A 16,952-nucleotide genomic window follows, 5' to 3' on the forward strand; every position below is an offset into this window, starting at 1 on the left:
ATTGCGCGTTCTGCGCCTGCGTGTAAATGAGACAACTGTCTATTTCTGTAAATATATTCATCTATATTCGTCATTCAAAAAGGGAAACCGATGCTGCAGACAGCAGATACACAAACCATAAACAAAGCAGTGTGTGCTTACCGTTTTGAATATCAATCCTGCTAAACACATTCTTTATTCCACTCCGCTCATGTTGATATTGAAATATTCGCCAAGGAGCACTCAGGTAAGATGACGTAACATTAGTACAGCCTTCTATCTGTACCGTTTTGACTTCTTTGCTCGCCGTTTTGCTATTATTCTCATGCACTGACTCATTCACTAAGCTGAATAGCCAATCAGAGTTCTCTCTCACCGACGGCCCAACGCCGATTCAATGTCGAATCAGCCGAAAAAAAGCCGTAGAGGACCAATTTCTGCCGATGGTGCGGAACCGTGCGGAACACACTGAGAAAACTTAGTCTGCCGACGCACAAAAACCGACCGTCGGCTTGGTGTGTCCCGGGCTTTAGAGGTATTCCACAAGATCTCACAGCCTTAAATTGGATTTTGTAAATGGGGGAACGATAAACACTTGGCTATATGCCAGAGAAAAATTAAGAAGAAAAAAAATATGCCAGCCTGAACAAAATAAGCTACTCAACAAAAGCATACACCTTGAGACAGACTGTGCGTTTAGCCAACATTCTTTTAAAATATATCTATGGTTGAAAGAGCAGCAAACAGATTTCTCTGTGCAATTAGTCTATGAGTCAGAGACCCGATTCAATCTGCTCCTTTTGCCCAGTCTGTCTTTCAAAGACAAAGTAATTGACACGCTTGCGAGCATCTGAAACAAGTGTGAAGCCCTGAAGGAGACTACACCACTATACCTACTTCTTCACACAGACGAGGATTGTCAATGGGAGTCTTGGCCCACATTGACGACAAACTGGCTCCCAGCGGCATCTACTCCCTGTGTGTCTATTCTCAGCTTCTGAACCTCTGTCAAACTGCTGGATTTTCAACTTCCAGTTGCATTTGAATCAGTTCTTATAGGACTATGTCTCAGAGGGTACTTATGTAAAGCATAACACCAGAATTCAATTAAATTCAGCAGGATTAGCTAGTGGTATTGATGACCAGGCTAGAGGAGAAGGTAAAAGAGAGACAGTGAGAGAGGGGTAAAGCGAAATATGTGGAAGAAACACAATGAAAGAGATTGAACGAGAGGGGAAATGAAGGATTGGGGAAATGTGGGCGTTGAAATATACATTTTAGGCAGGCCCTACAGGCAATCTGACTCTTCCAGTTAGCTTCAAAAGGTTCAAAGGAGGATAAGAACCACAAAATGTAAGTAATCCTAACACTGTATCCCCCTCAGGCACATTTAACCTCAGAAAAGGGGGTGAGATTCCTTTAGACTTTAGTCTAACAACCCATTAAATTAACAGGTGTTTTTTTTTTTTTTTACAAAATGTTTAGTACAAACGTACAGCTGTGGAGATGGTAACCAGCGGTTTTCTACAGAAGCCAAGCCACACACACAGCCTTCAGTACAATTCTTAGCCTAGATAAGCTAATTCCTCATTTTTGGTGGTATGAACTGCCCAGTGCAAATCTCAAGACTTGCGAGTAATATTTCCACTAAAGACACTCAGTGCTGATTTGGGTGAAGAGAATGTCTCAAAGACTCAGTTTTATATCTCACTAGAGTTTATAAATGAACTGTGAAGCAGTTACAGTTAGACTGATGATGAGAATTTAAAAATATGCAGCACAAACGACAATTTGCAACTATAATGAGCAATATTTTGTGCTGTTTGTCACAAAAAAAAACCTCACTATTATTGCTCATACTTGGGATGGGGTTTTACACATTTTTCACACTACTGTTTGTGCTACAACCATAATTGATACCTAAAATCATGTGGCTTGTTGAGGAGTGGTGTGCTATGACTGAGCAGACAATCAATAAACTTCAATGGATATCGGTCACCTTGCCAAATACAGAACATTGTACAACGTTTAGCTTGATGCATTAGTCAATATTTCAAAACATTGGCATGCACTATTTCTTTATCAGCCATTTGCATCAGAGAGCTCAGATTTCATAGTATATGCATACAAAAATAAATCCAATGGAAAAGAGGGGTCTAATGGGGTGAAGATTATGCTAGCACCAGTAAATGTGTATGTGTTATCATTACATCTTATCTGCAGGCTTACCCAGCAAGTTTTATAACTGATGTGTATGCATGTCCATGTTATGAAGTGAGGCATCAGGCATGGAATGGCCAATTAAAGAGGATTTAAATCTGTTAAATCTACTGAAAAGCGCTCAAAACTGATCCTGGGCTATTGTGTTAAGTAGTGTCTTTGTGACCAATGAGCATAAGCCATACAAATGGAGTGACATAATCCTCAAATCAGGAGTCATCTCACTGGAAAGTGTGCATATTTAAAATGATCCTTTTATCCTAGTCTCATAGCACTCAGGCCCTTATTTCTCTACAGATGGTGGATTGCTGTTCCCACTTAGGCCAGCCATAAATATTACTAATGGAGATATCAACTGAATAGAGATGTAGCCTATAATTTACCTTCAAGAGACACGGAGCACTAAGGTGAAGTCTTTTAGCCTTTACGGAGGGCAATTAATAATCCTGATCTCAGATTTACATTGTATTTTCATTGTGGGATAAAATATTCCTTTAACACAAAATTTCATCCATTTCTGCCATTTATCTTCTAGCATCAAAATCAGTTGCGAGAAAATATTTAGGCCATATATCGTGACATATCCTTCATGATGTCTGCTTCGCCTGCAAGAGATAAAACAGGATGTGGAGGAAATCTGACAGACATCACCGCACTTTCCCTGAGGTGAAAAGATGGCTGACCTGACATCAGAGAACAGTAAACCCTATCAAAGTCATCCTACATGAACAGTAAAAGACTTACACTACAAATGCAGAGCACGTATCAGGTGTGAGGTGTGAGCATTAAAAATATTACTAATCAATCTTTCCTTGGGAATAAAAAGGCTATGATTTTCCATCAAAGACTACTCAAGAACAGCAACTATTTGATGTTAATTTAAGACAAGAATTCTGATTTTGTATTTGAATTCTACTGCATTTAAACATCTTTAAAACAAAAATTGAATAAAATATTTAGAATGTTGTTTGCACTCGTAATTTTTCCAGTTTAGCATAAACGTAACAAAAGTCTGCCTGAAACCAACCATTTGCAAATGGACTAAGAAAATAACAAGATATATTTTCTCAAAATAAGTCTTAATATTAGTGTATTTTGTTTCAAGGCTGTTTGATTATCCTTACTGCAAAACAAAGGAGAAATACGGATTAACAGACGTGTTAGAAAAAAGTGATATACGAAATGCATCTGGGGAGAAAGAATAGTTTAAGCAGCATACACATTATTTCAATTAGGTGTCTTTACAAATTCCTTTTCTTGCTTGAGCGTTTGATGATTTGCGGTAGGGCAGCAGAGGCTTTCTCTCTCCTGATGAATAATTAGACAAAGAATTGTGGTCCTGCATTCCTCCATCAGCTGTCAGGCATCACTCATTCTCCCTAGGCAATAAGCAAGCCTCCGTAAACAGTCTTTAGCAGGAGAATTTGTCATTTGCGGTGAAGGCATGGAGCGACGTAAATGTGCTGTATGTGAATCCATGCAGCATGTGCCGTGATTAAATATGGATGTATTCATGCATGCGGTCTTGAGCAAACCATGAGCACAGCCGTATGACGGGGCAAGAGTGTAATTATAAGCACGCAGGTCCATATATAATGGTTTGTGCACACAAAGAGATACTACACACACTCTTAAAAGAAGATGCGCAGAGCAAAGTCTGAGTCTTAGTAATCTGGTGGCAGGAGTGTGCTAAATCCTGACATCAGCATATCTCAAAGGACTGCATGCTAGCGTACAGAACACTGCAGGGGGGAGGGGGTGGAAGAGCCCAGCGCAGAGAGTTAGCAGAGGTCAGCTGACATTGCAGTGTGCAGATGAGGTGGAGACGGCTTTGTTAACGTTCCAGGCTGCCGTCTGCATTTCATGCGGAACCATAACGGAACGTAAAGTAAAGTGTCGCCATGCTCAAAAGCACACAGCATGGTTTGGTTAATGAGCGATCAGAGCATCTGACAGAGACGGCTATAACTCCAAAGCTGATTGCAAATGCAATTTTAAAAAACAAAACAAAAAAAACTTCACCAAGAGGGTTTATATTTTCATAGTACCGAATGATGCTAGAATGCTAGTTAACCGTGTAAAGCCTGACATATGAAATAAGTCAGTAAAATCTTTTTAATGAATATGCTTTTTAATTTACTAAACATTTAGACAAAAGAATTAAGAAAATAAATTATGAAGACTGATAAATGTACAAGTAAATGTCTCTCAAAAGCCTGTTGTGTCATGTTTGATGCATACATTTTCACATGATTTTTCAAAATACAAGTTGCTGAAGTCCAGGAAATGTTCATCTTGAAATATTAATAAAGGTTATTCTTATGTTTCTTAAAGGTTTCGCAGCAAAAAGACAGTACCCTGACCCCAAGGTGGATTTTTTTTTAAATCATACTAAAATCATACTTTTTACTGACTTAAACGTGAAGTAGATTTTGTAGAGAACCATTTTTTCAGCAAAGTTTTGATCATGTTAGTAGTAATTTAAAGGCCTTATAAATTTATGCATTAAATATGTAATATACTGGTAGTATACTAGCTTTATATGGATAAGAACTACAGCAAAACAAAATCAATAAAACTAGTCCGAAGCGACATGATGCATTGACCATTGAGACACATCCATAGTGTCAATGTGCAACAAGAAATGTCCAATGCCCACAGAACAGGTAATGACTCACCATAGTGAGGTCATGGGAACCTCAATGTTACATTAACACATCAAATGCACGCAGCCCCCTACAACCTCGGTGGACCATTACCGTTTCGACTTAGCCATGTAAACCTTGAGTCATCGACTGGGAGAAGCAACATTAGTGCAAGCTGAGTTGCTTTTAGTGCTTTTGCGTGCATGACATACAGCTGGTGTACTATGCAAACCCTTCGCCCAGCATGTGTATTTGCAAACTAAAAAAAAAAAAAAAAAACGTGATTGTCAGTATAGGCTGAATCTGATATCTGGTAAAATGTGCTCCTGCTCCAACAAACACAACTACACAAATAGTGACATTTCAAATACAGTTTTTCATTGTTAGGACAAATTAAAACAGTCATACAACTGGTCTTTGCAACTTCATTATGCATTTTGGAAAACATTTTAGCATTTAAAATCCCCCTGATTACTGTCAGACGCTGTCCTTGCAAATTCTAAAACTATGCAGTGCCGTTTGCACGGGAAAGAAAACTACCGTCAGGCATTGCAGCACCAAGTTGATGTCTGCATCTGGTGATCAATATTGAGCAGTCTAGTCTGCTCTTGCATCACAAGGCTCTTCATCTCTCCCATGCCCTGCTGACAGCATCTCCTGGCATCCTTACACTTCCAGCACCAGGGCCAGTGCGCACTCAAAATACGATGCTCTGCGCTTCATTAGCATCCATCCATCATTATAAATAAAAGACTGATCCCATGAGTGTGGTTTATGCAAGAGGAGGAGGAAAAAGACAGGAAGCAGCAGCAGAACAACAGGCCAATGCTGATTGACCCTAACCTTAAGCCGTGATGTCAAATCAATCACACAGTTGAGGGCAGTGACCGCCAATCAAAAGCCATCACAATTATGCTGTTTATCAAACCGCGCCAAGCGCAACATGCATGTTACTAAGGAGCACAAGGGCAGATGGTACACAGCCACATGATTCTGCAGAGGCTATGATGACAAATTACACTGCATTCACTGTTTTTTGAAAAAATGCGTTTATTCAATAGCCACAGGGCTTGTTTAAGTGAAATGTGATTTGGGTGCATTTGCATGCAAGGTGTGTGCTCATGAAATGAAAGTGATTTTGTTAAATGCTTGCGTTTGGGAAAGTCTGCAAGAAAAAAAAAACTAACATGCACACTATTTTTAATGGTCATAATTAGCAAAATGGGATGCAACCTGAGAATAGATTTAATCTTCGTACAAAATCATGCATGAAACAGCTTTCTTCCTCTACTCCTTTCTGATCTACATTTGTTTCCTCTAAAAGACAGCTGCATCCTCTGGGTCACAAGCTGTCCCATCATGTTACCATCTCGCTTGGCTTCAAGAGACAACTGCCAGTGTTCAGCAGCGTGCAGAGTCACCTTACAGACAGAAAATATGTGGGGTGAAAAGCCATTATCCTCTGCAGCTGGAATAAATTAATTCACGCCAAATGAAAAATCTAGTTTTACATGCATAAGGGACTAAAATGAGACAAAGTGGGACAGAAATATTAGGTGCGTGCATTTGGGACAGAGTCCTATTGGTGTCCAAAGATTTTTTTTTTCTTGAAAAAGAGGTATTCCAAAGGCTTGTTAAGCCCTTCAGTCACTTTTATCACTTCTTCCTTTCCCAGTAATGTCCTTCCCTTCTAGTTTGCGGACATGTCAATATGCATTACTACTTAGCAGAACATGACTGCTTTATCTGCTTCACTTTGCAGGGACCTTCCACACTCTGACACTGAATGAAGTGAAATACAAGGAATGGAGAGTGTTCTTATGAGAAATGGATGGTGGAGTGATAAGCAACACCCATGCCAAATGTCATGTCCAGTACTGACTACAGAAGATAAGAGTTTATATAACAATGCTGGTAAGAGGAGCATTCAGAATGAAATGGCGTAGTTCAGCCGCTGCTTTCAACAAATGTGTAGTTTCTCAGTTGCCTTAATATTGGGAATTTTATATTTTGAGGGGAACTTAGATGAAAGACCCTGAAAGGTGTGTAAATGCATACTTATATTTTCAAATGTTTGGTTCAACAACTACCACTGATAATAATAAACGCACTTTATTCAATTATTTTTTTCCATTTCCCCAGTCAAGTGTGAAAATGAATCTCAGACTGGAGGACTCAAAAAAAATTACCCTTCATTTTGTCATACTCTCCTCACGGTTCAAAGAGACCCCAGTTTCTAAGATGCCACTTCCATATTGTGTCAAAAATGAAAGCCCCTTGCATCTGGAAGAGACCCTTCAGATTTTATGACAATACAGATAATAGCCGCCATCACATTCAAGTTCAACCCGTAATTAGGGGTACCTACGCAAGGAGTGTACATTGTGTACATTTTGCTCGGGCTGAAACATCACTATTTCATAACCTCAAAATGCCATTCTAACAAATCCGATGCGCTGCAGAGGTGCGGAGAAAATTGCGGCTTTGCTCGATATGAACTACGCACCGGGGAGCAGCGGAATGATTTGAGCCTCCTGTTGGGCCTTCATTCTCCTTCGGTTTTCAATTGTCTCACAAGTCAGCATGGTAAAAGTGGATTGAAAAGAAAGGATAGAGAATAGAGCAAAACACGAGTGATGGACAAGCAGCATCCTGATTCAATACGCTTTGATGCAGAAATCAACAGTCTGCGTGAAAGACTAGTCCTTGAATGGGAACAGGTCATGGATTCTCTTTTTGCACAAGAATAAATGAATTGACTCAAGGGAGCGTGACTTCATAAGTTTAATTCAAGTTCCTTGGAGGCATGCAAATGCGCAATATTAAAGTGAGAAATCCAGTGAGATTTCAGAATATTAGCACAGATATTTGTATTTTCTGAGGTTAAATGAGCCAGATTTAAATTCTGCCCTTATAAATCAAATTAACGGATACGCTTGCGGAAACTCATCTAGCCTTCCAGATTCAGAAAAACATGCAAATTTGGTAACAGATCTCTCTTTTTTCCCATATCAATGGACTGACTGATCTCTGTCCAATTTGTTCTGGGTGGTAAGGAGAAAGCCTTTTCTCTGCAAGCAATGACTTGTCTCCTCAGTACTAGAGAACTATGGACTTCATACACACCAGCAGCAGAAAAGGACAAAACGACAAACCCCTCTCATCTCAACACTCAGAAGTCCAGTGCAAAATCAATAGCCGATTAAACTGACAATTTTGAGTACAAAAGAGCTTCTACTTGCTGTTTGACACAGATGAAAGTAAGAGAGGAGTCTACCTTTGTGTGCCACTCCTCCCACCTACTACTGAGGAGTAAAGAAGAGTTGCGTGTAGTTCCAAGATTAAAGGTGAACTAAGTAACTTTTTTACCTTAACCGAACAGCTTCTGAGTCATTGGAATGGTTAAATGACAAATTTTTCGGGTTGAATGGTGGTCGTCTCGCACCCCCCGAGCACCCGTGAGCGGAAAAACCACACTTGCAACTTTGGGCCGGCGGATAGTATGCGAATTGGGACTCAGCCATACACTATATAAACATTTATATGCTAGCCTTCTGTGTATCATACATACCTCAGTGGACATAACTCCGTGCGTTCGGCGGGTTCTTTGAAAATAAATGCACATGATCAGCGGGAGAAGATGGGAGGGGGGAGAGTCGCCAACAAGTTTTGACGACAGTGTTGTCAAATATCTATTCCGAAGCTGTAGGGGGAGCTCTATAGAGAAACCCGCGAGCAAAAAGCGAGAAAACATCGGCAAAGCTGCATAGTGCTGCTTTAACAAGCTGAAGTGGGGTCCCAGTGAGCTTTCAACCCAAAGAGCAGAGATTCATTTAAAGGTAAAGTGTGTAATTTTTTTCAATGTTAAAATACTTCTATCCAAATGTAGAATGCACTGGGATATCAAGTAAGGCTTCCTGAAGTCTACACACTTTGGTTCTTTTAAAACATTGAACTGTCTGCCTAAACAGTCAAACATATCAACATCTGGCTCAAACAGCAACACAAATTAATGATCTTTTCCTCCATATTGTGACATACATCAGAGGGATATGGATTATCAAGAAATATAAGACGAGGACTGTTTGAATGGAAGCAGATCTGAACGCTAGCTTGCAGTCGATTGTAAGAAAGCCGCAGGGTTTAAGCAGACTAAATTATTTAAGTCTGGCACACATCAACAAAAAAAGTCATTTCACCTGAAGATAAGAGTTAGGATATTCATTATAAATTATGATGTAAAAAAAAAAAAAAACATGTACAGATTAATCTTTCCTAATAAGATAACATGCATTTAGAAAATAGAGAACATTTAAATGTTTTTTTCTAGCTTTAAGAGAACTTTTGCTCCAACCCTTTTCCGACAGGACAAATTATGGTTATTTAATATTTATGCTTATTCATTGCTGATTTGTGCAAAGGCCACCAATGATTCATTGCATTTTAACAAGCTTTATCCACTTAAACACACAAGAACTCAGTTTTGGTTTATGTTTAATAAGACAGTAAAGAAGAATACAATCAGCCCTCTGCCTCTTCCTCTCTTGATGATTCGGTGTTGAGATAAATAGCTCACCCTGGGGTGCAACACCTGATTGCAGCATCACACTCTGTCATTCTGTACACTCACAATCACAGCGAAGGGAACAACTCATTATCTCACCTGCACTGATAAATCAAATCGGTTATCTAATGCTGAAAAAGTGTGCCTAACAACATTTCATGCTAATCAAAGGTCATCGGCAAAACATGCTCATCCACTGGCAAGACTTCAGACTAATGCTAGAATAAATCATAAAACGCTATTTTTTTAAATATGAATACAAGCCCAGTCGTGTACAAATCTATATAAAAAACTGAATAAAATCCTTATCTTTGTAACATTATTGAAACAACTGTCAACATGACAACCTATTTACTTCTGTAATAGACCTAATTGAGTCAGACAAGATTTTTTTAAAGGGTAATTTATCTTTTTAGCGAGTTAACTGAATAAATTCGTCAAAGGTGCTTTTTTTAAAAAATCTAGTTGTGTTCTTGCTTGATGTTCTCACCACTGTTCTTCATTGGTGGTTACTGCCTATAATTAGGAAGGAAGAAATTAAACATCAATATGGTACCAAAATCCAGTTGATCTATGTAGTGCAGTCTCTTCCTGTGGTGCTTTAGAGTTTACAAGGTTCTTTGGTTTACTCCATGTCACATGCTTTGCTGACACATCACACCATTAATCTCCAACTATTGATCCTACATTGGGGAGGAATGCTGGGGTCCAATTAGTATCGGCTGATTGTGCCTTTGCATATTCCTCATGATGGCAACCTTTTCAAACTACCCTATAATGATTTTAAGGGGGAGTGTGTTTTAAAGGGCGGTGGTCATTGAACAATTGACACTGGCTATGTTGATACTAGATTATTTTGGTGTAACACCAAACACCTGAACACCAAGGCCTGCTGGACATCACATACACACTAATCAAATGTCAATGTAAAACTTGACAATGTTAGGACCGTCCTAATCAGGAAACCGTGACCTCAACAGGTCAGAGATCGAGCGCATGTTCCACAGCCTTGGGTTGAATCATGCTCCAGCAAATCACTGCTGAATGTCAGTTCCTACATTCTCAAGGTTACTTGGTCTCTCGTGTTTCTGGACACTGAGATAGTAGGAAATGCTTTGAGAATAATCAGGGCTCAACAAAGAGAATTTGTTCTGCTGTCACAGCTGTGCCAGTAGTTCAGATTTAGACTTGCCCTGCCAATATTAGCACTGATTAAGCAAAAAAAAAAAAAAAAAGATAACAATAGCCCAATGCAGCTATAGCTGGCCCAAAACGCTCTCACACTGTCTCTTATTGTTGAGACCTTAAAATGTTTGCAATAGTCTCTGTAAGTGAGCAGAGGAAAAAAGCCACTTGGTTGACATTGTTTCAATAGAATCTTCAAGTTCTAGAGAGTCTAGAGAGTGAAAAAGTACATATGAAACTCGCACAACATTTTCACCCTGAGCAAAAGGGATCTTACAACCCAAACATCATATTATCTTTGTGAATTGAGACACGTTTGTACTTGCTAACGCAAATGACATCTGAGCTGAACTGCAGTTCTGAGTGAGGGGGGCAGGAATTCAGTGGCAAAAACAAACAAAAAGCAATTGCTTTTTTTCCAAAAGCAATCATTCTAAAACTTGACTTGGCGATGTAATGTTTCCATCATGACCTGAGAGGCTATTACCCCCATACTGCTGACAGTGACAAACCTCTGGGAAACTTCTGCTTTTGGCAAAATACAATAAAGCAAAAAAAAGTTTTGAAGGCACAGTAGGTGTATTCCTTTCTCCAAGTAAACAAAAATAAATAAGGGAGAGGTCATTAAAACCATATTCAAGCAAGTTTCCTGAACGCTCAATGCACCTGCCATTGGTCGAAAAAAAAACAAAGTTCCGCCCCAAACTCAAACCAATGGTCAAGCCAATTGGTTAGTGTACTTAAAGAAAGAGAAATACAGTACCAGAGAGTCAGGCATTCAACCTATGATTATTGTTTTTACTAACAGTCTCGACATATGAAGCTGGATAGGAGAAATTATTCAAACAAATGACACAAATCACATTTAAAACAATTCATAAATCTATATCCTCAAAAACAGATATTTAAAAGGTCTACCTGAATATCATACCAAAACATCAAAGGTCATGTGTTGACCAGCATACATCTAAATGCAACAAGATGGGGCACTGAATCACCTCCTTTCAATTCTACTTTCTTATTTTTGCTTTCTAATTCTAGCCAAGTACAGAATAATGGAGAAGCAGCAATAAGCACGAATGAAAGCACAAATGTGATGCCTCCACTCCTCCCCACGCACTTACATAAAAATTCACAATTACTGATTTCAAGAGGCAAATATCATTCGACTCCAGGTGCGGAACTAACGTTAATCTGTTGTTCTAGAGGTTCAGCTGTTTCAAAACAGATCAGATTGCAAAACAAGTCTGTTTTTGAGAATGACTACAGGTCATTCCCCATTCATAACTAAGTGGATAGGATACTGAGATAATGTAACACGTCACCATGCTGTTTTTGCTTTGTGTTTGTACAATCTTTGTTTACTGACACTGAATCTTTTGTTAATGTTAAATGGAACATATATGGCCATTCTCTTGTGTCTCTCTCTCTCAATATTGATACTTTGCACGTGACGTCAGTTGTACTGGCTGGCGGGCAAGAACGTCATTCTCTAGCAACGAAAACCAGTAAACTAATCAAGGATCTTGCCAGGACGTTGCCAGTTTTAATATAAAAGAGTTGGTGTTTTGAGGTGTACACGACATGCCAGATAGTTGTTGTGCGATTGGATGCACCAACCGCGTTTGTTGTCCGCCAGATATCACGTGACTGCAAAGTATCAATACAAAATGTGCAAAAGCAGACAGGCAGTATTTTGAAAGGAAAGGTTATAGGACTCCCTAGGAATCAAAATTATCTCTAAAGTTCTCAACAAGTAGACGCGTTTACAAAAATCTTGATACAGCAGCATAAAACCCTTGATAAATTTCTTTTTTTATGTTTTTTATGCTTCTCTCTGCAAAATGAGAAGCATAATCAATATGTTGAGGGAGACACTGCAAGAAGATCTGACTTGTGATGCATCATTCAAATCAGCTTGTGCATCATATTTTAGGTACTTCTAACTATTATAAATTGAATACTATCATTCGATCCCTCAGCAAGTCCTGAAATCTGGTTAAATGATCTTATTAGCTCCGATGATGAATTGCATCTTTACGCAATGTTAAGATGGATGTGTTGCCTTGGTGCACACACAAACACACCTGTACGCTCATGACCCAGGCATTGAAAACAACTAGATATTGTTAAATTAAAAACATAAACCTGCTTATTCCAACAACAAGTGCAGTCCTGCAGTGCACAAGAAAAGCAGCATCTAAGAGACATACAAAGTGTTACCCTACATGCCCTAGATCTCTCTGCCCGTTCAATACAAAGACACTGAGGAGGAGGAGGTGGAGAATGCTTGCAAGCCATAGCAATTCTGCACCGATCCAAGGACACAGCATCATCCACAGCTTTTCCGCAATATCCCCGTTTTGTTTGAGGGGGCTCATTCGGCCCCCGCTGGTTCCCCTCAAACCCAATTATATGCCACATTGCCAGGCAGCAGGGCACCAGATCAGAATCGCCAGCATGCTGAAGATTGCACTAATGTCATGCAAAATTTACTGTTACATGCAGATTGGCTGCGTTCAACAGCATTTTACTAAAGTCTAAAAGTGAATTCACACCATATATCAACCATATACGGCAGTTACATGTGTATGTTTTGCTGTTTGAATCCAAGTGGCATACAGTAACTTCTTCTAATAAATAAACCTAAAGCCTGAACAGACTCTATAAAAAAGCATGTAAATGCTTTTACAGAGGCTCAAGTATGCAAGGCTCATGCACAAGCAACTCTGAGGTGAAAGCATCAATGACACAATAAAAAACTTGTGATTCATCAGTCCTGAGTCATGATGGCAATGGCCAAGCGGTCACATTCAACACCCGAGAGAGATGTTTGTCATCTCAAATCCACAACCTCAAATACTTCTATCCACACAAGATTCTCCCAGATTCTCCAAGTCTCATGACCCAGAATTGTAATTAGTAAAGGAAAATACCAGCAATCTAATCTCATATTTTTGTTAAGAGGTTAATAATTTTACATTGTGCATGATGCATAATCAGAATATGCTTGTGTATGTAAACACTGACAACTGTACTGCTTTAGAGAACACAACAAAGATCTACCTTTGTAGATAGTCCAAAACCCATAGCATATACTTGCAGTAAGTGATGCTCCATTCAGAGTGTGGAAAACATAATCTTTTAACAGACAAACCACGTGGAAAAATATTCCACTATCCTCTGAAACATGATCATTCAAACACGCTGCTTTTATCTGATTCATTCTAAGCTCATGCTCGGCACTCTGCTTGTTTGCTATGGGCAAGTGCATCCGACTTATTCCCCTGACCATTCAGACCCGTCTCACTCGACATGCATGGCTGTGATGGATAAGATTTCATTAGGTGGGGAATAGTGAAATTCTGTCGCTGAATTCTAACGCAAAAAAGATCTGGGCTGTGTTTCCCAAATGCATTGCCACCACTCGTCTCTACGATCAACTTAGCTAACGATGCTTTTGGGAAACGCAGACCAGGGCGTGAGGAAATAGTCAGTATCGGTCGCTAACATTGCACACCTTACGTTCAGTAACAATGACCAACAGCAACGCGCTGCATTTCAAACCCTACGGCTGTGGAGACTTTTAAAGCGAAAGGGTAAGCCCATATGACAGACATAAAATTACAGCACTAGTAGGCTACAATCACACGATTTCATTGGTGTGTATTAAGTAGGCGGTTTTCAAAATAGGAAATGAACTGTCACATAGCTACTGCATAGGCTACACATGGTTATCAGCCAAGCCAAGTGGAAGCGACAGTAATGTCATGACTGTAGGCAACATTTTTAACACGGAGTACTATGAACACCAAACATACTATCTATACTATAAATATTGGCGGTGTATTGGTAACAACAGATGTCCAAATGCATTCAACTAAAATTAAGGAAGGAATAAAATAGGAAAGTAAACGTATACAACCTTTAAAATGTCGATTTATGCAAAGAAACCGACCGAACAAGTGCATTACTACGAAATTCCTGGCGGCGGGCGCGGTATTATATCTCAATCCAGTGATCGCCAAGAAAAAGTTGATGCAATGTAGCGCCGAACGTTCTAAACATTTCGCGCCAAACATCAACAGTTACAGTGTAACAAACAAACAAACCTAGAGACCATTACAATAAACAGAACGCGCCCCTGAAACAACGCTCGTGCAAAACTATTAAAGCGCTGCTTTTCATACCTCCTTCTTGGTCGGCTTGCAGGCAAGCGGGGATATTTTTCTTCCAACCCGGCATTTCGGTGGCGTCGTGTGCATTCAGGGGGTAAATCTCAGGCGCATTTCACTGACGGCACAGGCGTGCATTTCCCCGCGCCTCGTCCCTTCTATTCACTGGCAGCCGGTGTAATTGAACGCCGTGTCTTCCTCAGCCTCGTTGTGGAGCTCAGCTTGGGGGTGTGAGCAGACACACACACACACGAACGTGAAGGTGCCCACTACAACCCACTACAATAAAGACTTTTTTTCATTTCCTACCTTCCCCAGCCCTAGAATTATCTCATTATTTAGTCACGTTAAAGCTTCACACTGCAGTTCTAGTAGGCTACAAACGAAAACGCCAAACACACAACACATTTCTGTTCATCTGTAGCCTAATTGAAGTGTGTACGGTGTTGCTGATTGTTCTATTCCAGTGTTTCAATAAAGTGTGTGTGGTCTTATTCATATCGTAAATAGGGTGTGTTGTTGTTCTTGTTGTGGGAGTGAGGCAGTGTCAGAAAATAACTTTTATTTTGTTTTAGAGCCAATATTTTCCCGCTTCAAATTATTTTATATAGTCATGTGGGTTTATTGATTTTCTAAACAAAAACACACAATATGTTCATTTAGGTCAAATCCTTCAACATTTTAATGTCATACATTTTCCATCTGAGCCATTCAGGCTATTAATTATCAAATCAAATCAACAGCAAATGGGTCAAAGGCATTACATTTTTAATTTATAATTCAAAGTTAATTTAAAATCCATTCATTAAAATAGCATTTTTGTTTAATATTTTACTATGGAAAAACATTGATTTTGTTTTATTAGTTATTATTATTAATAATATTTCATTAGCATTTTTAAATTTTGCCTGCAAATATCACTTGTTTTGACAGGTTGATTCATGAATATATTTGTGATATATGCCAATATATATTTTACCTAGGAAAAGTAAATATTTGTTTTTAATATTTGTGTAAACTTACAAGTATAATGTTCAAGGAAAGTATTTAATTGATGGTTACACCGCTTGACATTTTAATCAATATTCAGTCAATTTCAGTCAATAAATGCACAAAACATCAACAGTTATGCACAAAAGTTATGCTTTTAAAAGTTAGTGGATTCTAGTATCCCTCTGTAACTGTAAATGGTTCTAATTGGCTGTTAATTACAAAGCATTGTGGGTATATGTTGTCACCCACTTGCAGAAATGTGGTACCTTTAATTGAGTGCTTTTTGATGTGTGTGTTTAGCTTAACATTGCTTTAGTGTAGTTCATTTAATACCTTCTGCCAGACAGGTGAATACACCATCACCAAGTAAGCAAATCAAATATTCAGTAATGAACATACATGATTCGTTATAGTGACTTTTTTATAGTGATTTTTTTTTCTGACCTCTGTGTGAAGTAACAAACTAGGAATGAGATTAATTCATATCTCAGTGTTTCCAGCATTGATTTGTGATTTATTTATGATAGCTGCATTAATTTTCTACCTAATTGTTGTCCATTTGGTGCAAGCATCAGCCCACCTACATTAAATGTGCAGCAGTTTACTGTTTCAACCTTTAACTTTGTGAGTGGGTTTCAAGAGCCTAATGTGCTGAACTCAAGCTTTAATTAACCGTTTATTTCAGTAAGCTGGTAATTTAATTATATCTGCTTATGTAACATTTTCAGCCTCATAGGTTTTCCATAAATGTGACTGGATTAGAGGACAAATATGCACAGTAAACAGACAAATAAATACTTCAGATTGATGATTAAAAAGCCATACTGTATAAATACGAGTAAATGATTCCAAACACATATGCTGTTTTTTTTTTAGTTCTACAGCACTGGAGAAGCAAACAGAGGAGGTGGAAAAAACAATAAATATTAGATTTGTTAAAGGATAAAATGCTTAATTTGACAGACAAACAGTTATAAAATATGAAAAAAAATTCTGGGATATTGTTATTTTTTTAGTTCTCTTTAGGGAGCACTCCTTGTAGTTAACCCTACTGCCCTATACAGCTGGTTGTTGTCTAAGTTGGCGGTCTCCAATACCTCCAGAATAAAGCAATATGGCACACGTTTCCGTCCGCATGTACACATTCAACTAACACATAGCCACTGGGAAAAAAAAAAACATCTAAATGTA

At 38.8% G+C, this 16,952-nt stretch overlaps 1 protein-coding gene across 8 annotated transcripts in view; it reads right to left on the minus strand.

Annotated features, from left to right (window-relative positions):
* grip1 (glutamate receptor interacting protein 1) overlaps positions 1-15,304 on the minus strand; it is a 240,579-nt gene extending 225,275 nt beyond the window's left edge. For all 8 annotated transcript variants that reach the window (XM_081364006.1, XM_081364004.1, XM_081364005.1 and 5 more), the window contains exon 1: positions 14,784-15,304. In XM_081364006.1, the coding sequence (XP_081220132.1) occupies positions 14,784-14,838 (55 nt within the window). In that variant the 5' untranslated portion in view covers positions 14,839-15,304. The remainder of the gene's footprint in view (positions 1-14,783) is intronic.
* Positions 15,305-16,952: the final 1,648 nt, after the last annotated feature.

The sequence above is a fragment of the Scardinius erythrophthalmus genome, assembly GCF_964197995.2.
Source record: "Scardinius erythrophthalmus genome assembly, chromosome: 4".
Lineage (NCBI taxonomy): Eukaryota > Metazoa > Chordata > Actinopteri > Cypriniformes > Leuciscidae > Scardinius > Scardinius erythrophthalmus.